The 23,244-nt window shown below is 41.5% G+C and overlaps 2 protein-coding genes and 1 long non-coding RNA gene across 11 annotated transcripts in view; 2 read left to right on the top strand and 1 right to left on the bottom strand.

Annotated features, from left to right (window-relative positions):
- RABGAP1 (RAB GTPase activating protein 1) overlaps positions 1-1,726 on the top strand; it is a 76,873-nt gene extending 75,147 nt beyond the window's left edge. For all 4 annotated transcript variants that reach the window (XM_064468564.1, XM_064468562.1, XM_064468563.1 and 1 more), the window contains one exon: positions 9-1,726. In XM_064468564.1, coding sequence (XP_064324634.1) covers positions 9-131 — 123 coding nt within the window. In that variant the 3' untranslated portion in view covers positions 132-1,726. The remainder of the gene's footprint in view (positions 1-8) is intronic.
- Positions 1-23,244, bottom strand: part of STRBP (spermatid perinuclear RNA binding protein) — an 87,264-nt gene that overhangs the window by 1,477 nt on the left and 62,543 nt on the right. Inside the window, exons 19-20 of one of the 6 annotated variants that reach the window (XR_010375626.1) lie at positions 16,456-22,658; positions 13,762-15,391 (exon numbers count right to left, since the gene is read on the bottom strand). The exons of 1 other annotated variant lie outside the window; for it this stretch is intronic. The gene's annotated coding sequence lies outside the window, so the exon portion shown is untranslated. Of the gene's footprint in view, positions 1-13,761; positions 22,659-23,244 lie in introns of those variants that run through there. 4 more of the 6 variants (XR_010375627.1, XR_010375628.1, XM_064468577.1 and 1 more) reach the window with 4 other exon arrangements.
- The window catches only part of LOC135316191 (uncharacterized), a 26,797-nt gene continuing 20,778 nt past the window's right edge, over positions 17,226-23,244 (top strand). Inside the window, exon 1 of the long non-coding RNA XR_010375629.1 lies at positions 17,226-17,317. This is a non-coding gene — a long non-coding RNA (uncharacterized LOC135316191). The remainder of the gene's footprint in view (positions 17,318-23,244) is intronic.

Below are 23,244 nucleotides of genomic sequence, written 5' to 3'. Positions count from 1 at the left end.
GTTTGCAGGATTTGGAGCACCATTTGGGTCTGGCATTGAATGAAGTACAAGCTGCAAAGAAAACATGGTTCAACAGAACAATAAGCTCTATAAAAACAGTGACTGGAGTCCAAGGAAAAGAGACTTGTTGAAAAGCAGTTCTGTCAAACACACCTTCTTAACACCTTTTGTTGCCTTCCTTGGCCAGATGTTTAATTCTGTGACGTGAGAGGACCAGAATGTAAATACAATAGAAACACAGCATGTCAGGATTTCAATAGGTCAGTGATAAAGAGGATGGAAACACAAGAAAGGTTTTATTGCTAGACATGGGATCTTCATACTACTGATATTTAACAGGTGATGTAGCTAGATTGAAGCTCTTCAGAGAAACACTCCATTCTGCGGTCTGGCTGGAGGCTTTTCACAGACTAGGTACGAGAACTTACCAAACCCTAATTGTTAAGTTTACATATGATAGGTTTTTTTACAGTTATAACCTTTTTTAATATTTTATTTGAAAGGAAAAGTGTCACTAACAAATTAAAAAAAAAAAAAAAAGAAAAAAAGAAAAAAACAACCACAAAAAAAGACAACTTTAGCAAGAACTACATCAGTGCCAGAAAGCAGTCCCCAGAGGTAGGATATGGAGAGTAGGAGGTGACATGTTTTGCTTTATGAATGGGGATGATTTCAGCATTCCTGTCGAGCAACCCCACTTTGTTTTAGTAGATGCAGCTTCCATCTCTCTGTGTTTGGCATTTCTTTCTGTTACTAATCAATTCTATGCAACTCTGGGCTTTTTTGGCATGGGCTGCCAAACAAATTCACAACCTGAGGCTGGGAGACTTGTCTAAGTGCTAGACGAGAATAATCAGAATTCTTGGCAAATTTCCGTTTCACTTCTGTGTTATATTGTTTGATCCACATATCAACAGCGTTAAAATCCCCAACACCAGGACTGCTAATACGTACTAATTATGTGGATGGTCTGACGTTTAATTGAGTCTTTTTGTTTGTTTTTTGTCAGGTGTTTTGTTTCTGTCTGTTTGTTTTTACCCGGCTGTAGCAGGCCTTCTGTGAAGCTCTGAGAAAGCTTCCAGGATTTAGTTTTGCACATAGGTATGAATGGGACAAAGAACCAATAAACTGAGATATATATGAGGCAAAAATCACTGCGTGAGTGTAGCTGCGAGCATCTATAGCTATCCAACTCGCTTCCCTGGTAACATGTTCAGAGGTTGTGTAGGTCACTTTTCACGCTCGATGCAGTTGCACTAATAGGTGCTAAACGTGCTTGGATTTGTTATTCATTGGATTGTCTTGAGTTCTCACCAGAAAGCTGTAGAATGGAGTTTTGCACCTTGTAATTTTTTTAATTTATAATGGTTTGTGTTATGCTGAAGTATCTATTGCATCAGTGGATAAATTTTGTGTGCAGTGTGAGTATAAGCTGGTAACAATAAGAGGCACTGGTTTGTATATAAAGATATTTGGTTTATTTTGTATTTCTACCTTTTTCTTGTTTACTGTACTAATGCTAGCTAATGTACTCTGTAACTACGGAATAGAACATGCTATGTCCAAGCTTTTTTCCTTAACTACATACATTATCTCTATTGTTTAATACCAAAAAAAAAAAACCAACAAACCTGTAACTCCATCAATATTAGATGCGTGGACATTGTGGTAGCATAGTTGCAGTGTGTATACTTTATGAATTGAAATATAAACTAGTAAAATTGTATACCTATTTTGTTGTTTCATTTCATTTTAACAGGAAATTAATTAAATATTTTGCAATATAAAACTAATTCTCTTCTTAAAGTAGAAGCAGTAGCATATGCAAGCTTCTCTAAGACCGAAACTATAGTCACGCCGCAAAGGGCTTTGCTAAAAAAGACTGCATATTCTAAGTGTTGCCAACACTGCTTTATATAATAAAATCTAGGGTTTGCCTTGAAAAGAAGAAACTGCAAAAATGACCTTGTGCAGCTTGAGGCTTATGACTCAGTATTTCTCAAACATGTCCAATTTAGAACTTTTTTTTCCCCATGGCCCTTCAAATTCTGCTTGGATCTGCAAAATAAATGTAGGCTAGCTCTGCTTATCATCATCAGCAACAAATTCTGTGGGGTCAAGTGTCATTCACGTCATCTTCACTAGGATTTTCTAGTCATAGCTGAACGTCGGGTTTAGCTGTGCAACTGGATGACTGCACTAATTGGGTCACAGTGCAGCGCAGGCTCCCCTAGCTGTGTGTGTTCTGCAGAGATAGCAAGGAGTAAAAATGTATTTTTGTCACCAAAATGACTAAAGGTGACTCCTAAAGCAGCCCTGCTCCAGGAGGCTGTTATCACGCTGTCACTTCTCTAACCATACTTGTGCTTTAAGAGAATGGCATTATAAAGTTGTGCGTAGTCTTTGCTGCTTTGTCTTTCACAGAGGTGCATCCCTTGGTAACTTCTGCAATTTCTCAATTACAACTTTTGGTGAAAGTTTGAAGGTAAATATGGGAAGGAGGAGCAGGGGGGAAGAAGGAACAACTCCAGCCCAAAGCACCTCATCCATTTATCTTCCCCAAAGGGACTGGGAAATAGTGTGGCTTGCTCTTTCCTCCAAAAATGAGGTACTTAAAGGGAGGGGAAAAGTTGCTTTACTGTTCAGATCTCTTCCACTAAGTAAAAATTACCTCAAAATTGCATGCAGCATATACTCCCCATTTTAATATGGACATGTAATTTCTTCAGTGTTTTATAAGAAACATTTCATAGCCAGTTTCCAGTCATTATGGATTATTTTAGATATCTACCTGAAGGATTTTGATGCTCAGAAATAAATATTACCAATGTGTTATCCACAGCTAATTAAGAAAAATGGATGCTGTGCTGAGATGCCCGTCTTTTGAAGTGCAATTACTTGTGAAACACAAGGAAGTAGGGCATTTTTAAGATGAGGAATATGAATTTGCAGATGTTTAAGACTCTGAATAAGCATGGTTAAAAGAAAAAAAAAGACACTGAGAGCTGCTGTAAGCATGAGTGTTTTACAGACCCGTAAGTGAAAAGGTATGAGTGTATTTGGTAGCATTTTTGGCATTAATAAGATGGTTAGTTATTTGCTGGTAGTCAGTCACTTTTCTGTTCACACAATGCCTCTCAGCTGGTTTTGTGCACTGAACTCAAGATAAGTGCCACTCTGCTGCTGCTGGGTTTAAGTCTCATCTGCTCCAGGCTCCAACTTCCTAATGCTTTGCACGTTTGTGCTGCATCATTAAGTTCCTATGGTCTCATAGCGTGGTAGCTCTAGTGTTACCATCTCATTTTTGTTGCAGAACTTCTTGGCTGCTCAGAGTCTGCAGCTGGAAGTGGATATTCAAGATCTATCAGAAAGTTTTACCTTTAAGCATTGCTGGTAAGCCTTCTTGAAATTTATATAACCACCTCCATGACTTTTTTTAGCTGCCCTTCTTATCCGTGGCAATGATATAAAGTTCCTGTTATCAAGAGGAGGATTTCACTCCATCTGTTCAACAGCTTGGCTTGCGTTCATCCAGCCTAACTTTAGACACTTCAGAGGTGCCTAATGTAAGAGCTTAATCCGACGAGTTTTTTCAGCCCTTGGCGGGAGAGGGAATGGCGCTGCGGGGTGGGCAGCTTGCCCCGGCCATGTGCCCGCTGCCCTGATTGAACAAGGAAGATAGTGCAACCCAGATAACTAAACTGAAGGTCCCTCTGAAAAAAAAAATAATGAAAATGTGTCTGTGTGCACAGAGAGGATTGCTTTCTATTTTTTCCCTTTTTTCCCCCCAAACTGTTTTTTTAATTAATGTGCAGTTATTCATTCTGTATTATCAAAGGCAATCAAGGACTCCACATACAAAAACCTTCAGAATTTTTCTAGAATTTACTGCTGCGTGTCCATAATGACATTGAGGAATGAGGATTTGATTTTGCTGCATTTTCTGCATGCTAATGAAATAGGACAAAGTGTAATCCTGTGCTGAAGGCTTTTTCTTAGGATAATCTGGCCACAGGAATGGCAGGAAAGCATGATTGCCCCTGTTAAAAACAGTGTTTGTTGCCTGACGTGGGCGTAACATTGAAAGACAAGCATTTTCTCATACAAGATGAGTGGAACTGAGCTGACTTTGAAGTCTGACATGCATATGATTGTCTGAGATTGATTTAGCTGAGCAGGGGCAGTGCAGAGCACCCCAAATTCTTCAAACCCCTCCTTGTAGGGCTGCAAAGAGGAAAACCCTGCGAGGCACAGCTCCCTGCCCCACGGCTGCCACCTCTGTGGGGCTCATGGCTCCTTCCTCTGTCCTCAGGAGTGGGGGACAGAGCCCACAGGTCCCAGCATGATCTCTGATAGGCTGGTGCTTTGATTGGCAGCAGGAGCAGCCCTTCAGAGATGGCGGCCCATGGTGGCTTCTCCATGGCGCCATCTTGTTTGCTGGAAGTTTCACAGGAGGTGTGAGGCCCCATGCCATGGCAGCAGGCCCAGCGCCAAGGGAAGGGGCGCTGTGGAGCAGGGTGAGAGGGAAGGCTGGGTCTGCCCCGGTGGGAGAGTGCGGGCACCCAAGCAGCCTGCCCAGAGCTGCTGAGCCACCCCTGACCCTGAGATGTCAAAGGGAGCAGACACCTTTCAGCATGGCAGTTCCCTCATTCCCCACACGGTGTCTGTGGGGGACCCCCTCAGCGGGCTGCTCTCCTTGAGCTTTCCCCGGCATCTGCAGTGCTGTGTGCTGGTGTCTGGAGAGCACTAGGGCAGGGGAAGACAGTAGAGGTTTAAAAGAAAATGTTAGTTACTGGAGATTGATAATGCTTTAGGGGAAACCTATGCTAAACTTGGTAGTGCATTAATGGTCTTCATGGAGAAGGTGTAAAATTTGCTCTAAATATGCGTGGGATTTAAATTGCCTTGTCTATTTTTTTGCCCTTTGCAGACAACACCATAGGTTCCTCAGGTTGAGTTTGAGGAAGGTGGTAAGTTCCCCTCCTGTGTAGCATCAGCACCTGCTATTCTGGAGGGGGTGTGTGTGTGTAATTTTTATGCCAGCTTGTCACAGTCATAGAGAGGTTTGTTCCTTTCTTGCACCAACTCTGCTGAAAGGTGAATTGAGGCCTCCTGAAGTGGAAAGCTTTGAAATGGGATGTGAGAACTAATAAAGCACTGTGTGCTTGAACCATTTGATCTATAATGTGATGAGTGGTTGCCTTGTACTGCTCTCCCCATGGAGAACCTGCACAACAAGAAGCCAATCAAATCACTAACTGCTGAGCAGGTTAAGGCAGTTCATGGTTTCCTCCTCCCTGTTACAGGCTCTGCTGAGTGTCGGTTGTATTCTGATGCTGGAAGTACATAAAGCTCAAATAAGGAAAAAAATCTTCTGTAAATCTTAGATTCACTGAGGTAATGCTTGTATAGATGTGTCAGAGGAAGCTATTTCTGTGCAGTACTAATGTGTGTAGAAAAAATCACTGTAGCTTATGCATTTACAGAGGTAATGCATACAAGCGTATATAGGGTAAAAAACTTGCAAATAGAACTTTTCTGATTTCTATTCCTGAAGTAATGGGAGGAGAATATGATTTATCTGATCTCCCTCTGAGGACTGTAGAAGCAGTTTGCTAACCAATTTTGTGAAATATCTTTTATTTTTAATTGAGTTATTATATTACAGGGTTTGGCCCAAATTGGCGTAGGTGAAATTGCCACAGATGGCACTGTAGAAGTCCTGGACCCAGCCAGACTTCTAAAGAGCAATGTTAAATTGCATGGTTCTTAACAGAAATCATCTTTGTTGAATGATCTCTTAATGCTAAATTAAATGTTCTCTATATTTTTAGGGAGCTAAAATCTATTTTGATAAAGTTTAGCAATTAGGTAATTCAAGCAATGAACTAATAAAGACAGAATCTGTCAGGATGCCAAATAGCATCCAGCCAGAGATGCAGATTTCAAGATAATATTTCTCTTCGTACTGTCTTATCCTTACTACATGTATTATTGAGTCTGCTTGGCATGTCATATTAATTCTGCATATGTCAGAGAAGAGGTAAAGAAAGAAAACACTTGCAGGTGCTTTCTTGCAGGTGCATTTCTCATGCTGTACTTTTAATTTATTTCATTTCTTTTTGCCTTAGGACACTCAAATCGGTGCTGAGTTTCTGCCTAATAATTACCTCTGCAAGTCCTAAACCTTCAGTTTTGCTAAAAAGCACACTCTTTGATTAATATTTTGCATCTTACTAGGTGCAGGTTTACAGTATGGTAGAACTGATGGAACGATCAGACTCTGTTAAAATGTCAGTCCTGCTCTCCCAGCTGCACATCCCTGCTGGTTTCCTGGTGGCAGCGCTCGACCAGGCATGCCAGTGCTAGCCAGAGAGCAGAGGCGGGTCTGCAGCCAGCCTGATGGTCCTTTGCTGTGGAGGCAAAGCCTTAGTTTGCAGCAGCAGGGCCAGAGCAATTAAGTTTTAATGTACACTTAAGCTCTTCTCAACCCAGTAGGATTAACCTGAGTATCTGAAAACAGTTTTGCAGGAAAGACATCCTGTTGCATTATCCTTATGACTCTTCTTTTTGCTATGGATAACTGGTGTTTTAATGCTGCTTTTCGCCCTTTGTAGTGATAAGATTTGTGATAACTGTGCCAGGAGCTTGATGTTCTGTAGGTAGGTGGTGTAGGAAAGATGCCAGTTGTTTTTTTTGGAGATACACTTGCTGATCGAGCTTTTTCTAAGAAAAGGGTGTACCACAGGCTCTGTCTTAAAAGGTACTCTGAACAAGATGTAGATGACCCATGACACAAAATGCACCCATCTGAACCAAATGTGTGTTCCAGATACGCTTTGCAGTTTATTTTGTGTTTACAATTTTCCCTTGCTTCAGGATGGAAGAAAGGAGGAGCATATGCTAGCAAGTTGGTGCAAGAAAGGAATGGCAACAAAACTGCTTAAACTGCCCCAGCTGATTTTGCCTGGTACAGGCTGGGAGCACTTTCACAAACCATGCAGCTGGGAATTCTGTGACTGTGTCTGGGACTGGGAGGAGGATGTGTCTGGGAGGATGACAGTGACAAAGCTGCCAGGGGCAGGCACCTGTCGCTTTGGCACAGCTGGATCTGGGAGACGTGCTCATGAAAACCTGCTGCTTTCAGCATGCTGACCATGTCACTAAACTGTTCTTTGATTGACTGAATTGTTAAGAAATGTTCAAATGATTAAGACTGGAGTTTTCCAAGGACTCTAATGATATTAGGTGCCCGGCATTAGCAAAAACCTCTGTCTGAACCCTTAATTCCTTTTTAGCAAATCCAAAGTCTACAATCTTGAGCAAACCTGGAGTAGTAACAAGGCTGGAATGTTCCATATTATCCTCTTGTGAGTCTGTTCTGAAAGTTGTGTTATGTCCTTGTACAAAAAGGGTCTGCTAGGAGGAAGTGTGGTAAAATTGAACTGTGTTGGGAGTAAATCTATGGGATGCATTCCCAATACATCTTGAACTTGGCTTAGAGTACTGATAAGCCTTTCTGTTACTCTCTTGCTTTACTAATACCAGTTGAGATATGCAGTTTAGCAAACTTTATAGCAACAGTTTATCACATAACAGTGAAAAGTTTGTCAGAATATAAAAACCTTTAAATTTACCTTAATTGAAACGTTAGGGTAAAAGTGGTTTTTAATCGTCTTTAGTGACTTCAGTTACAGTTGGAGGTGATGTGACCGTAGTTGTTCACTTGCTACATCATGACCTCCCCTTACGGCCTTGGTGTGCAGCTTAACTCTGTACACGGCTGTCTCTGGACGTGATAACTGTTCAGAGTACAGGTTGTTTTATAGAAGTGAGCATGCTGTTTTAGTACAGTGTTGTAAAGGTTCTCCTTGTATGACAAAAGTCATGGTTTTTAGGAAGGTTCTACTGCGCCTTGGGTGGAATCACAGCCACTCTGGGCTCTCAGACTCCAGAAGGTACAGAAGTGGCAAGAAGGTGCAGGTGCAGGCTGCCAGATAGGAGCAGGAGCCCTCATCATGCAGAGTGTGCACATCAAAGCTGTGTGTTTAAACTCCCTGCTGTGAGCATCTGTTAATGCATAGACTTGTCTGTGTGATCCAGGGTAAAGAGTAGCCTTAGAGCCACATTCATAAATGAATTTCAGGAGGTGACACTAGAATGACTGCTGATGGGGTTTTCTAATCTGTGTGGCCAGTTTATCCCACGTAGGGAAAAGAAATCTGCTGTGCAGATTCCATTCAATTTCTGTGCCTGAGACAAAGTGGCAAAATACTTGCTGAGATGAGACAAAGAGCTGTGCCGCTATCAGCTTTCATAATGTGAGCAAAGGGGTTTTATAAATTCTTTTAAGAATACCATAGAAAACCACTGTGCTTTTGGCACAGTTCTTAGCTGACAAGAGGGAAGTGACTTAATGCCTTCTGTGGCCTGAAGGCTTATGCTAGTTTAAAGAAGTGGTTTTATGGTAATTTAATGCTGGTGCACCAGAGTGAATGGATGGGAAAGACAAGGATGAAGGCTTGTTGCTTACAGAGTAGTGTGTGTCTGAGCTCTCCACCTACTTGGGGCATGGTAGGACTGCTGCATAATCCCACTGAGAATCACTTGTGGAACAAGATCTCGTCTGGCATTGAAAGGATAGTGTTTCTATGAGATCACGACTGTGCATCTCTGTAAGGTGTTTTTTTGCATGGTACAGTGGAAAACCCAGCATGCTGGAGGGGCTATGGAAGCCTCTGCCAGACTTCTATGAATTATGGATGAGATGTCTGCTGCTAGCACAGACATGAACAGCAAACTGTAGAGCTCCTGGGTGCCTTCAGTTTCAGCATTACAGTAACAGACTGTTTTTAGAATCCACTAGCAACTCAACAGCCTGCTCTGATCTCAGTGTCTTTAGAAGTTACTGGTGCTGCTCATTTCTGTGGTTAGGACAGAGTGAGGAGGCCAGTAATAAGTAGTGTAACTGGGAAGTTCTAAATTTAGTCCAAGTCTTCATTCATTTGTTCTCAGTGAGAATAATGTAACGTACTTGAATTTAGTATTTAGTTTGTTTGTCATCTTTTGCCTGAACACTGCTGCATTTTTCTAATCTGGGTATGTGCTAGTCTGGCGTAGTGGTTTGTTTAGGTTTTTTGATTTTGTTATTTTTGCAAGGGAGGGTGTTGTCTTTTGCTTCAGCTGTGTAACTTTTAATTTGTCCCATTATTAAAATGACCTAGTTCGCTGTCCCAGACAACCCTGAATAGTCTATGTGCCCTTTGTACATAGCAAGCAAGGTGAGAGATTAATCAGAGTGTAAAATATCTTCAGATAGCTGCTTGGACATGCAGCCCAGTCTTGGCAGACCAGTTCTATTGGGCTTCTATCAGATGCTGTAAACAGACGCCTCCTTTAAGAAGCTCTGTGTTTTTCACCCTCAGCTACATGCAGAACAAAATTTGCAGAAGAAAGGATGGGAATAATGGCAAAGAATCTGTGATACTGCCCTTTCTGTATGGGTCAGCCGGAGCTGTGATGGACAGATCCTTTTTCATAACTGTGGCATCACTGGGATGGTTTATGGACTCTCTGCCTCCCATCTCCAAGTGCAAAGCTGTTGTGTGGGAACCATCACGCCCCTCAGCCAGGCAGGGTGTGGGCAGGGCTCTGCCTTCACTATTGCCAAGGTAAGATCCAATTGACTGGAATGAGGCCTGCCAGTTGAGGTGAGGCTTGCAAAGTGGTTCTTGGCACTTTCCTCTCAGACCGCATAGAAATGGAGCCCTCAGAGTCAGTTTGGAGCAGTTTCTTGCAATTTAGTCTAACTTTCTGGGGATTTAAACCTTTAATTTTAACCAGCATAAGGCAGACTTTTGGTATAACTGTTAATCGAAGATGGAGAAAGCTCTCATCACCCTTCCTCTAGTCACTGGAATTCGGTCTTGCCTTCATCTTTCAGGTTTGTTTACTCACAGCCTAAACCAAGGCACCCGCAGATCCCTGCGGTTCCCAAGATGCAGATGCAGGAAGTTACGTGTCTTCAACATGTAGCAGCATCTTTCTCGAAACCACATTGTTCATTAAAACCAGGATAACTGACCTGTAATTTGCCGCTCAAATCCCCATCCACATGCTTGCTTTGCACTCGCTGTATGCAAAAATACTGTTGCTACCGCAAGACCTGCAGTGTCAGTAATAACAGGAGTTTGTGTGGAACTGCTTTGCAGGGCAACTTCATTTGATTTACTGAGCTGTAGTTTGTCATCTTGCCCTGTTTTAGCCTTCCCTCTTCTGCTGTTATCAGGAGTTATCGAGGTCTTAAAAAAAAATAAAAAATGTCCCTTTGAATAAATGATAACCAGCAGAGGGCTGAGTCTGCCTTTACTGCAAGCAGGAAATCCCATCTTTGGTACGTGTCAGCACCTAAGCAAAGGGTACTATAGGGAAATGTAATTTGTTCCAGGGTATGTGACCCTTTTTTGAGATCCAAAGGCTGTTTTAGACTTTTGCCCTGTTTTTGTGCCTGAAGCAAGAAAGGGCCTTTTTGTATTACTGTAAAAGGAGTACACACAGGCTTTTTATAGCTTTACAAATAAATGTGCTGGAATGTATAGCCCAAAGTGAAGATGAATTCAAGGCCCTGAAAGTGTTAGCAAGCTCCATTTTCTTCAGCTGAGCATGCCAAGGATTGGGGTGACAAAAGGGAAGGATAATTTACAGCTTAGCAAATGGGAGAGAGAAGAACTCTTTCTAGCTGACTTGCTAGAACTCAATCCTGCAGCAAACAACCAAAGTCAGCATCATGTCATGAGTGATTAAGTGAGGTGACATGTCTATTCTTGCAGAAAGAGGGGTGCTGTTCATGAAGAATTTGTGCTAGCTTAGCAGAGGGGACACTTGTGAAGAATTGACTATTCTCTCTCATTGAAGGCATTGGGGAGGCTGGGTACTCGATGGAGGGACTGAAGGAGAGTGCAGTCGTTCTTTGGGACTTCAGTCTCAGGATGTACTGTAGAACACTACAGCTGGCATCCAGTGGACAGTTTTGTAGTCTGGCTTCTAATATGCTTTTTGTGGAACAACAGGAATTGATCCCATGCTTAAGTCTTTGCTCTGAGTGACAACTAATAGTTGTCACCCAAGTTACCGGTCCTGTGGCAAGTAAGATGTGGCTCAGACTGTCATGCACGTATGTTTTCAGAAACCTAAATGATGAAATGAGTGCCTTCTGATTTTTTTGCAAGAAAACCTGGAATCATCAACTGTCTGGCAGCCTTGTGGAAGGTGTCTGTGAGCCTGGGGAACATAGATGTTCTTGTCTGAGATACTGTTAAGTATCCTACTTTTCTTTTGAAAGTAGACTGCTACTTTCACTCTGCATTAACTGCTTTTCCTTACCGTTTTGCAAGTCTCATAAAACAGACCAGCATCAAAGCAGACCAGCATGAGGGATGGTTTTGTGTTTGCTGTACACAGCCCATAAATGTGCTTTTGAGTAAATAGGAGCTTTTGTCAGCCCTTAGTGTCCCAAATGCATGTTATGAAACCCTGCATTTGGGATCTGTTGTTTATTCATGAGAAAAAGGGACTGACATCTAGATAAATCAGGCTGCTGAAATTGAGAGGCAGTAGGACATGGAATTTCTATTGTTTGGTATCGTGTGTTTATTGTAAAGTAAGGCTAGAGCCAGTTCTCTGATTTTTTGGGCAGGTTTATAGATGCAGCAGTTCTTTGCATGTGGAAGTGACAGGCTGGCTTATTAGTTACATGGACATCAGTCAATAAATTTTTCCTGCTTCCTCTGTAATCAAGTACACTTTTTCAAGGTGATGTTGATTGCAGCAAGATAAATGGGGCATGCTGCTTGTTAAGCAGATGGTTCTTTCTGCATGGATCCCTTCAGTGCTGTGCCAGCAAGGGATGGGGCTGGAGCGGTCAAGCAACATTGGGGAGGGCCTGAAAATGATGAAGGAGCTTTCTGTTGTACTGCACACATTCATCTGCAGGTTGATAGTGAGAAACATTGCGTATGCTGAGAAGTAGACAGACTTGGGTATTGTTTTTGGTTTGGGATGGGGGGAGGCAGAGGTGGTAATAGTAATGAGCTACAATGAGTAGTAATGAGCTACAAATCGCAGCTTCCCTGTTCTCCCAAGCAAGACACTGTGCAACTGCCTGGGCGAGTTTTGCTTAGCTACAGCAGGACAGGAATAAAACCAAGTAGGAGATGTCAGGCAGTTTCACAGTGAAGAAAGAAGGACATGCCAACCTCCTTTATCAGTCTAGACTCAGTATTGTATTAGTCCTCCCATGCACCACTCCTTTATGTACCCCTTGTTCCATTGCTGAGGCCACAGAATATCAGCCAGCTGCAGGAGCGTGCCCAGCTCATTTCATTACCTTCTGCTGACCAACAACTGCCAGGCTGCTGCTGACGAGAGCTGTCAGCCTTCTCAGCACCTCCGAGATGAGAATTCTGAGGTAGCTTTCCGAATGACCTCTTAATAAGCCAGCTAACATTAAGCATGTACATAGGTATGGTATTATGCTGATATATAGGGTAAAACTGACCTCAGTTTCAGCCAAGCGTTAATGTTTTCTTAACTATGTTCAGTTCTTTATGGATCTTACTTGCTAAATATTTGATGCAGCTCTGAATTTTAAGTGATGCATGGTTTAGTTGATTTTGGTACAGTGGTCCCTCAATAGCTCTTATGTGCATAACTGACTTGTTTGCCACACAACAGCAGGCTCAGCTGGCTGCATGCTGTTTTGTTGAGTGCAAGTGTCTCATACCAAGTCTTATTCCAGTTGCCATATATGGTAAGCTGTTGGGTTCCATACGTCTCATCACAACAGTTTTTAATCCTTCCTCAAGGTTGATCTCCTCTGAATTTCATTATGACCTCTGCTCTTAGACTTAAAATGCTAAATTAAAGACCAAAAAAAAAAAACCCCACTTCTAAGGAAAGGTAAGAGCATATGAGAAAATGAATTCTCTGTGTCCCCTTGTAGAGTAAAACTGTTCTGTAACTCCGGGCAACTGGACATGCTGGTATATTCCAGTAACTCTTGCCATGAGTTGCAGCCTCAAGCAAAGAACAACAGCCACACAATTCTCATGGTATCTTCAACTCCTGCCCTCAGTGGCTCTGGACAGGGAAATTGCTTGGATTTGCTTCAGACCTCAGAGGACAAACTGGGACCACAGGAATTTAATGCTTAGGAAATACAGTGAAAGAGAGGGGCAGGAGAGGAAAAAAAAACTTTGAGAGAACCTTACTCGTTCTTTATATATGTAATTTATCTTTTAAGAAAATAGACATCCAGTTTTTCTAATTAGCTAAGTACTAGGAAATGCCCAATTTTTGTACTGAAGTAGAACTTGCTTTCCTGGCTAGGCTCATCACAGCCCTCTGTGGGCTTTTCTGTTACTGCTTCCATTGGCTAACCCCCAGCGCTATTTGTGCGCAGCAGCCCTTGCAATTTCAGTCCTGTATACTCCGTTCACTGCCACCTTTATGAAGGAATGCATTCTGCTTGTCTCAGCATAAATGTACTTTATGTGTGCATTTCAAAGTCACTACGTTGCTCATGATCATCTCTGCTAAAACTGCAGCCTTAGGAAGCAGTGTCTCCCCTTTCTGCTGAGGGAGGCTATTACCTGACTAAAGGAGAATGGACTCTAGTGATTTGGCTTCCCAGGCTTCAAAAAAACTTTAAAGCCAGTTTCCTCACTGTAAACAAAAAACTCCAAACCAATCATAAGGCCATAATTCCTGTTTACAGAGATAAGCCTTTATTGTATGCTATTGGAAGCAAATGGGACATTGTTATGGTTTTATATACAGAGAAGTCTGTAAGCATTGGGTTACAATCAGTGGCAAATGAACCAAGATTACAGTGCAGGTCTAAGTGTGGTGTACAGTTAATAACAGTGGCTGGCGTACAAACCACAACACAGAAGCCAAATGAAGCCAAGTGTACAGGGTACAGCATCACGTGAGGAAGCAACTTAATATACAAAGAGCATTCCATTTACTTTACATTTGCAGGCTTTTTTGGCTAGTAAGTAGATACAGCTCAATTTAAAATTCAGTGTGCAGTTATTTTTCTTCCCACTCAACTGCTACCAAATTAAGACAATTTGAATGTTCAGTTTACGTTTTTAATGCTATAAATAGCTAAGATTGTTACCGAATTACTTCATTTGAAGTTGCTTTATTTGCAGTATAGTCAGGAATAGCTTAACATCATTGTTCTCTACAGACTACAGATTGGGAGAAATCTTAAATAGTTTGAAAGTAGTCTGTAATTAGACCACAAGGATCTGTGGTATTTCATTTGGAAGTTTGATTCTGGGTAACTTCTTTTGAGAGAGAGATTTGTTGGGAAGAAAGATGGAATTGTCCACCATATTAGTCATCTGCGGAATTTGTTCATAGTATTTAAAGTTTAGATAGTTCAAAGGTCATACTTTTTATTCAATGCCATATCCAATCTTAGTGTAAAAATAAACACTCTGTCCTCTGTGGATAAATAAATCCATCTGTTGGCTGCAGGTCAGACCTCTATTGGTGAAAGAGATTTAGAAAAATAGACCTTTCTTTAATGTTTACTATGCTGACCCACAAAGGAAAAGTGAAATTCATTCAAGTCTAGAAACAGAAATACAGTACAAGTGATTTATAGAATTGCATTCCTTCCCTCTACAAACTTGCTGAGCATGAAACACTGTCCCAAAGCACTACCTCTGTCTTTTCCTTTTCTTGTAGAAGTAATTGTCATTAGAAACATCACATTATACTGTGCTGCCAGATTTCCTGTCTGCCTTTTACTGTGCAGACTCTTAGCAGGGCTCTGCCTCATGAGGATTCTTTGCTTAAGAAGTCTTTAGGTGGACGGGTAGTGGTAGTTTGGGTTATACAAGGGGGATGTTTTAGCCAAATTAGTAGCAATTCTTTTAATTGATTTGACTGATGGTGATTTTTGGTGGGTGGAAACTCAACCATTGGGGGAAAAAAAAAAGCTTATGAGTTGGACTTGGAAAATACCAGCTTTTCCTCAAAATCTCCACTTCCGAGACTGCTTCCCACAGCTGTCCTTCTCACTAAGGGGCTGGTACGTTTGGCAGTACAGGTTTCATGCTCAACTTTGTCACTGAGAACTGGACAGGACTTTAAAAAGCATACAGCCCACTGGGACTTGCTCTGTTGTAGTATTTCAGTGCTTTTGACAGTCCCCCCACAGCAGTGTTGCTCTCTTAGAAGTGCAAGTGTCCCAGAATGGCTCTGGGACAGCTGGAGGACGTGTGACATTCTGCAGTGGAAGTAGTAGTTAAGCACCAGTTGCTGGCCCCTGCAGAGGCTTGAGAGAACAGAATTGCTTCATAGAGACGTTGTCGACCTAAAAGGCTTAGTCAGTCTGATCAATAAATATTGACTTAGGGTTAGGATCAGAAATAAGACACTGTACTTTGGAACTGGAAGACAGAGTCAACTTCCTCCCTTTTCTGTCCAAAAGGAGACTAGCTTTAAAACATTTGTCCTTAAGGACCTCTGTGATGTCTGATGTAGAACTCACTAAGCGCATGTGAATGTACCTGCCCCTTTTTCAGGGAACAATGGATGTATGGCTGGACAAAGCTTTGAGGCTTTTTTCTGTGGGTTTTTTTAAACATCTGTTCTGTTGTCCCTGAAGGTGTATTTACCCACTCTTAAATTATGCAGCATTGCCCAGAGAATGGCTCTGTAGTTGAATAGGCTCTCTGCAGTACAGCCTCCATTTTCTTCCACTATATATATATTTCCATGCAATAGATGTTATTAGAAAACTACACTTGTCTTTTTCCTGTTATTTTGAGCAAGGAAGCAGTGATACGAGTTTGAAAACACAGGAAATAATCTGCACCACAAATTAGAATGTTGATAATTAAATTAATATTATCACTAACTTCTCAAAAGCTACACTGCTCTGAATGCTGTCCTTCAGCCCACTGTTCTGCTTGGAGCAGTATCACGTTCCATCTGCTTATAAACAGTTCTTTGTGGAAATAATGAAAGAATACTACTCTCTCTCCTACACTGACTACAGTTTACGTTGTTAGCTTACAGGATGCCCTTACAGAACTACAAGTTCTACTGGGAGTGCAGCAATACACACATTTCTGTATGCATAGATCATTAAATTGTAACAGTGCCAGTAGTAAAGCAAAACCTGCCAAGATGTTCTGTTCCTCTTAATTAAGCTTGATTTATATGTGCCTGTTGACTTAAGATGCAGTTAGTGTCCACTGCTGGGATGACAGTACCCTGAGTAACTTTGTATTGATTATGCTTACAGGAGCTTGTGCTTTTCTAAGAACATAGAAATGAGCACAAACAAAATAAATAAGTACATCAGGTTGTTTCCATGGAACACTGTTAATCAATTTATTCATAGCAGCTTTTAAGTATGAAGTTAAAACTTACCTTCTGCTCTACTCCCTTTGAAACAGATGAGTGCTATAATTAACTCCCCTCTAGCTTAAAAAAACAAAAGTGGATAGAATGTCAGAATATGCTTTTCTGGCAAGATGAACCTACTTTGTCATAACTAGTTACACCAATATTGGTGACCTGAAATATGTACATTACAACATGTAGCTGTGGAAGCAGTATCTGCTTTCCCTTGTTGCCATGCTGTTCTGTGTAAAAGCAAGTTGTCTAGAAAACTGTGGGCATTGTAGAAATAAGTTATCAGTATTCCCTTCCCTCCCCAAATTCAGTTGCATGCCATATACACTGCCTGGAGCAGTCTCCCTGTTTTGGATAGGGCTGCATCAGGAGACAGAATTTGTTAATTGGATTTCCCCTGTTCCTCTCCCTCCTCTGGAAAACCTTCCATCCTCGACTTGTTTACTGAACAGCAGAAAAAATTCATCTCCTGTGGCAACATCACTAGCAGCTCTTAGCCTGCTATATGGATAGCTTAAACCTCTTATCTAATTTCTTATAAACTATTAAAAAACAATACCACCCCCCCTGCTCTTAGTACACAAAAGCTGCTGGTTTACCACGGTAGACATAAACCTCCTGGTTTTACCACAGACTTTATTAATGGACTTGGAAAAGGCAGTGCAACTTTCCCTCCAACCTCTTTTATCTGTGATGCTCAACCCTTAAGACTGAAGAAGGGCATTCTAAGCTTCATTTCTTTCTTTTCTCTCTCTCTCTTGCCTCAGTCCATTCTACCAGGACCAGATGCATCCAGCAAGCGTGTGTTCAAGCAGAAGCTGTGCTACACCTCGTGAGCTGCAAAGCCGCATAAGGCACCTGGAGCTTCTAGATCTAGGTAAGAGGCAGGAACGAGGCTTAAGTCCACATGCTATTTTGGAATTAAAACTTAATTGCAACTCTTATCGTTCCAACTCCCCTGTACCAACGAACGAAGGGTGGCCAATTACATTCCATTAGTGCCTTTTAGAATTAGTGTAATTTGTTCTAGTAGAGATAACAGTCCAGAGGTTTTCACAAACATGCACTCTGGTTAGCTATAAAATGTTTTGACGTTGTTTACTTACACAGCATAGAAGAGACTGTACCTTTAATAGTTTTATTGCCACAAACCTTTCAAGCTGGAAATCAGATAAATTCAGTCTCAGTCTGTGGTTAAAATTTTTATATGCTCTTTAATTCTTGCAACTCTTGTTTATCAATGGAATATTAATTAAACATGTGAAGAGAACTCTCCCACTGAGAAGGCTTTAGTCTTTTCAACAGTTTCTGTAGACCAGGCTTGATGGGTTCTTTTAAAGTACACTTAACTATTGAACTGCCCGTGGTACAGTATATATGACTTTAGATTGTACAGAGTTAAGGCACCAAATACAAGATAAAAACAATATCCAAAACAAGAAATTTGCTTTAGAACTGCACATTTCCATGTACCACTTTTGGACATTCAACTCCTCTTAAACGTTAGGGTAAACACGTCGCCTGAATGTCTCATGCAGCCACAGGAACTGGAGAAAAAAAAACCACTTTACTGGATTTAAATCTTATACTATGATGAACTTCTTACAATACTCACACAGCTACTTTTAGTAAGGCATTGCATTGCCTACACAGTATCAGACAGGCCGAATAGAAAAAGCACCCTTTCTCCTAGAAGACCCCAGACTAGAGGAACAAGCATATGTGTCTTGCTCATGCTTCTGTATTATCTTAAACATCAGTGACACACGAACAGCTGAATCAGTCCCATTTCCTTCAGCAGAATGGGAAAAAGGAAGATGTTTCAAGAGCACTAGAAAACCTGGACATAAATAGGTGTGGATTTAGATGACGCAAATAAAGCTAGAGAGACATAACTTCTGGGGTTAAGTAATAAAAAAGCTTCGTGATGACAATTCTTTTATGTCAAATGCTTAATGACTAGCTTAAGAGGTTAATGTTCTAAAGAAAGTACAAGTGAAAACTGCTGCCACAATCCATAGGCATAGGACTTCAGTGCCGAGCTTCTGCAGTGAATTGCTCTAAAATGACCATAACACAATTTCCACTTCACAGTAAGGATCAGATTCACAGCAAACTAGATGTGCCAAAACAAAAGAATGAAACCAATGAGCTGTCAGACAAGCTGCCTCATATACTGTAGATAGAGGATGGAACTACAATATCCCTCTGCTTTGCTTTAAGTAAGTCAATAAAGTATCTCATTTTTCAATAGATTGATTCAGCAGGAAGCCTGGGAGGGTCTGTCCCCTGAACATTGCAGCTGAGTTACAGTTTTTTAAGACAGCACAACCGTTCTTAACAGAACTCCTCAGTGAGTCCAGCTGAGAGCTCGTTTTCATTCTTTTGATGTCAGACAGGAGAGGCCTTAGTCAGCTTCACAACTGAGGACAGCAATCTGAACTTCATATTTACGTATCTCATAATGTATCCAAAAGAATCTACTGCAGCAGAGTTCCTGTGCTGTTTCCCAGAGCCACCGGAAATAGTAGCTGTTTTTGTAAGCTGCTGCTGTGACTTGGAACTCATCTGAGGCTGGGACATACTTTTCCCTTGATTAAGTAACAGGCAACTGTCTACAGGGAATTTAGCTACTAAAGGCAGCGATTTCTAAAACCAAATGATCGTATCTTAGCCTAGCAAGCAAAAGAGGCAGAGGGAAACTTGCATTTTGTCTGAGTAAAGACTGAAATACTATATTGTCTTCTTGCTCTTCATTTATACAGTTCTGGAGAGATGTTCAGGAATCCCACCTCTAGACTGTGATAGCCTACGGGCTCTCAGAAGTGCAGCTGCAGAATTACCAGTGAAGCAAGGGACACTGTTTCAGGGGATCAGTGACTGAAAAGGCAGGGACTGCCAGGCTCACTCTCAAAGGACATTGCTGGGACTGGCTCAGGGGTGTATGCTAAAGCTGGTCAGATTTATTGCTTCTTGGAGTTTTAGAAGTGCCAAGAGATAGATGTTCCACAGTAGAACAGCCAACAAACAGGAGGCCTTTTTCCTAGACCACTTGAAAAATCTTTATGCCACTCTTCCTTCATTTTTTACTTCCTAGTAATGCAAGGAACTTGTGGTCAGGGAAATTTTGCTCAATAGTTCAGTGAAATCAAAAAGCCTCGAATAATTTTAGATTTGTGGATTTTTCCCGTTAAGTTCTTTCGGTGGCTAGAGGGCATAGTCTTTTATTAAGACACACTTTAAATATTTTTTCCAACCAGAAGGCAACTGGTCTCAAAGAATCCTAGTCTCCAGAGATCAGAGACACCAGAGTTATTTTCACAGATCTTTGTAAATGAGTAGAAATACTCCCTTGGCACATGAATACGTTGAAATATTTGTAGGAAAACTTGTTTCTCTGAAGCTCTTCATAGGCTGATAAAAAGTTCTGAAGAATCTAGAAACTTCTATGTAACAATTCCATAACTTGAGAGAATCAGTTACTACTGGGATGCTAGAAGGTGATCAGAAAAGGCAGGGAAAGACAGAATTCACAGAAGCAAAGGTATTTAACTGCAGTGAAAGTCACAGCAGCAGGGTTTGTAGCACATTAAGTGGGAGCCATGACAATTGCTGAATCATCTAATTAACTCACATTGGCTACATGACAGCAAATTAGACAGATTAGGAACCACCTACCCAGGCACTAAATTGCCTTTGTGAGGCTTGGATTGTGCACTGTGTCCAACAGAAATTCCTCGGGCAACAGAGGCCGCGTGTTACACATTCCCTTCATGAGTATAGGCTGGCCTCCCTCCATCCATGTGGCACAGTGCCCAGGAGTAAGGTCATCGTGTTCCAGCTCCTGAATGTGTGCTTAAGGAAGACAGCAGGCACTGGCAGAGAAAGGACACGATGGCAGGAAGCATCATGCGCCATGCTTTCAGCTAGCCAAGCCCTCCAAACCAATCTGGTTGCCTTAAAACTGTCTCTAGATAGAGCGTTCCTGGAGAAAACTCGTATGGCTGGCAAAGTAGGACTGAAGTCCTACTTTATCGAATACCTTCAAAATTCTTCAAAATTCACAGTTGTATATCTGGGAAAATGACAGGCATTCCAGCTGCCACTCACCCATCAGGAGGAAAAATGTTGAGGTATGGATAGCAGTACACAGTACTTAAGGGTTTCCATCTGTAAAGACTGCTGTTTAAAACTCGAGTTGTTTGACCATTGCAGCTGGTGAAATGGAGGTGCCAGCTCCTTGCAGAGCTATGCACTTTTGGAAAGGAGCTACCAGCTGATTTGTATCATATGTATGATAACACCAGCTGTCTCCTGAAGTCATGTGCTAACAAATCTCTAAAAAAATACTTCTGTCTAGTTTTCACCTGTTTCAAAACAAAGGAACACACTGCTTCTAGAATGTATGACCTCATAGCAAGATCATATCAATGCTGCTCTTACACCAGTGCTACAACTGTGTAAGAAGTCAACGGGGATTAAATTCTCTGATGGGGAGATGGGCTGGAGAGAAGCACTGTGCTGACGCCAGTCAGCCAGTGCAACAGGCTTGTTATACAGACATTCCTCCCTCATGCGGTCCCATGAAACCCAAACTGGTAGAAAGGGAAAGCAAGTACCTGCCTGATGATGTGTTTGTACGCAAGAGCAGCTAAAGGCAAACAAATGCTGTTGTAACGTTGGAACGGTCCTGTTTTATCCCCGCTCTCTAAATAGCCTCACTTTCCTCAGTGGTAACTGAGCAGACCACTGAAGCTCAGTGTTGTCGTTCCAAAGCCAATAGCAGTACCATTGCCTCCAATACAGATAACACATTAAACAGGTCGATTCTTTATGATAACGCTCTGGCTTCTTTTAATCCTTTAAGCGCTGGACACCATCTCCCAAAATACACACTATCATCTGGTTAGCTAAAACTAGAGTTAAGGTGGGTAGCATACGGGCACGGACTTTCCCTGGTATCCTATTGATACAGGTACTAATTGAAAGGAACATTTTCAGAATTCTTTTCCATGAACCAGAACTTCAAACTGTAACAGTTCTGCTTCACCGAAAAGGTACTACAAAATAGGCAATGATCCTAGCAGCTGCACAAAGCATATGAAACCAGGTTTACATATTTGGCTGTTGGGTATATCTGAAGTACAAAGCTCAGCAGCTGTAAAGCAGACCTCTAATCTCACAGAAAAGGCACTTCAGACCATGCTCCTGTGAGGAGGCTTTTAAAAGGAAACCTGCAAGTATTATGCAAAAGAAAGGAGTTTCTAGTTCCGTCTTAGGAAAACAGTGCTTGTTGCAACATTGATCAAGCAGATGTTACCCAAATTACTCATCAGATAACAGCCTGGTATTTCAGTTAGGTTAAAACCTACGGTTAGAATTTAACTGCTCTCAGATATCAATATATTAGACACTTAAGGAGCCTACATCTGTGACACTTCAGTACAGGGGAATGTTTTGCTCAAGTCCCACTGTTGATGAGACAGGCTCCTAGGCAGTCTCGCACCTTAGGAGCTTATCACTGATTCCAGGTGGCTGCAGACCTCAGGATTTAGGAGTCTTCAGTACACTGTGTATTTTGCATGTCAGGAAATGGTGTCTATCCTACTGAGAAAGGGTGCAGCAAAGGTGAGCGGACAAATTTTGGACATCAGTGCTTGCATTACGAACACCAATGTGCTAGAGAAATCTAGTATCTTTTCAGTGAAAAAGAGAAGATCCAACAAAGTGAGAACTTAAAAAAAGTGGAAGAGTGGAATGCTTAGGATTGTAAGAGTTAAAAGGGCAATGACAGAAAAATATGGAAATTCACATCAAAGCAGTTCTGAAGGAAACCAATACAAACGGATTAAGCTGCCAAGTACAGGCCACAAAGAAACAGATCAAGTAAGAGTCAGCAAGACATTTTATTAATCAGTCCTTGAACTGGACAGTGCTTGTCAGACTGACATTGGGTAAGCCTAGGAAAGGAATACTCATGAGAAGTTCATTATAATGCCCCTTAACATTGCCTTGGCGCATATAAAATACTGTCTTCCAAGGAACGAGAGCAGCCTGCTGCTCTGCTATCAGGACTGCGTAGCCTGACAGGCTGAAAGAATGCATTGAATTTTAAGTGAGCTTCAGACCGAGCCCCACGTTTGCACCTTGAAGATAACAGCAGATGAAAATCTGCACCACCGAATGGGAAGGACATTCTGATGGCTCATCGACTGCACCTGCAAATGTAATCAAATGGTTATGTGCTTTCATGTGCGAGTCACTGCTACAGTTCCTTGGGTTGTTTCCCCAGGTGCCAAAATAGAGGCCACTCGTCAGATCAGATGTTTGCCAATAGCAGCAAAAGCTAATAGTATTTAACAGCTATTTTTCTACATCAGCCTATGAATTCTATCCAGACATATCTTGAGTTATGGATAACCTACACATGCAGTTATTTATGGAATTTGATGTTTTCAATATCGAAATGAAATATATTTTAATTTTGCTGTTATATTTTGATGCAAAACAACAAGCTTTCAGCCTGATATACTACTACATATTCCATACTAAGTGTTTTCCTGTTTTACATCAGTATAAACTGTGATCAGGGTTTTTTTATGCTTTCATCTCTGAATTGAGACCCTAAAATGCTAATACAACATCATCAACTCCCTCCCCCTTTTTTTTTAACCACCGTTTTTATATAAAAAGTTGTTTCCAGCAACTTCAAGTACTGCAAGTACTGCAATTGTGCAGTACTGTACTATGCAACTTTGCATAACGCAAGGTTATATAAAGGCAAATTAAAAAAAAACCCTAGTA

This window comes from Phalacrocorax carbo, chromosome 18 (assembly GCF_963921805.1).
Source record: "Phalacrocorax carbo chromosome 18, bPhaCar2.1, whole genome shotgun sequence".
NCBI classification, from domain to species: domain Eukaryota; kingdom Metazoa; phylum Chordata; class Aves; order Suliformes; family Phalacrocoracidae; genus Phalacrocorax; species Phalacrocorax carbo.
This window is presented reverse-complemented; position numbering and strand designations above follow the sequence as displayed.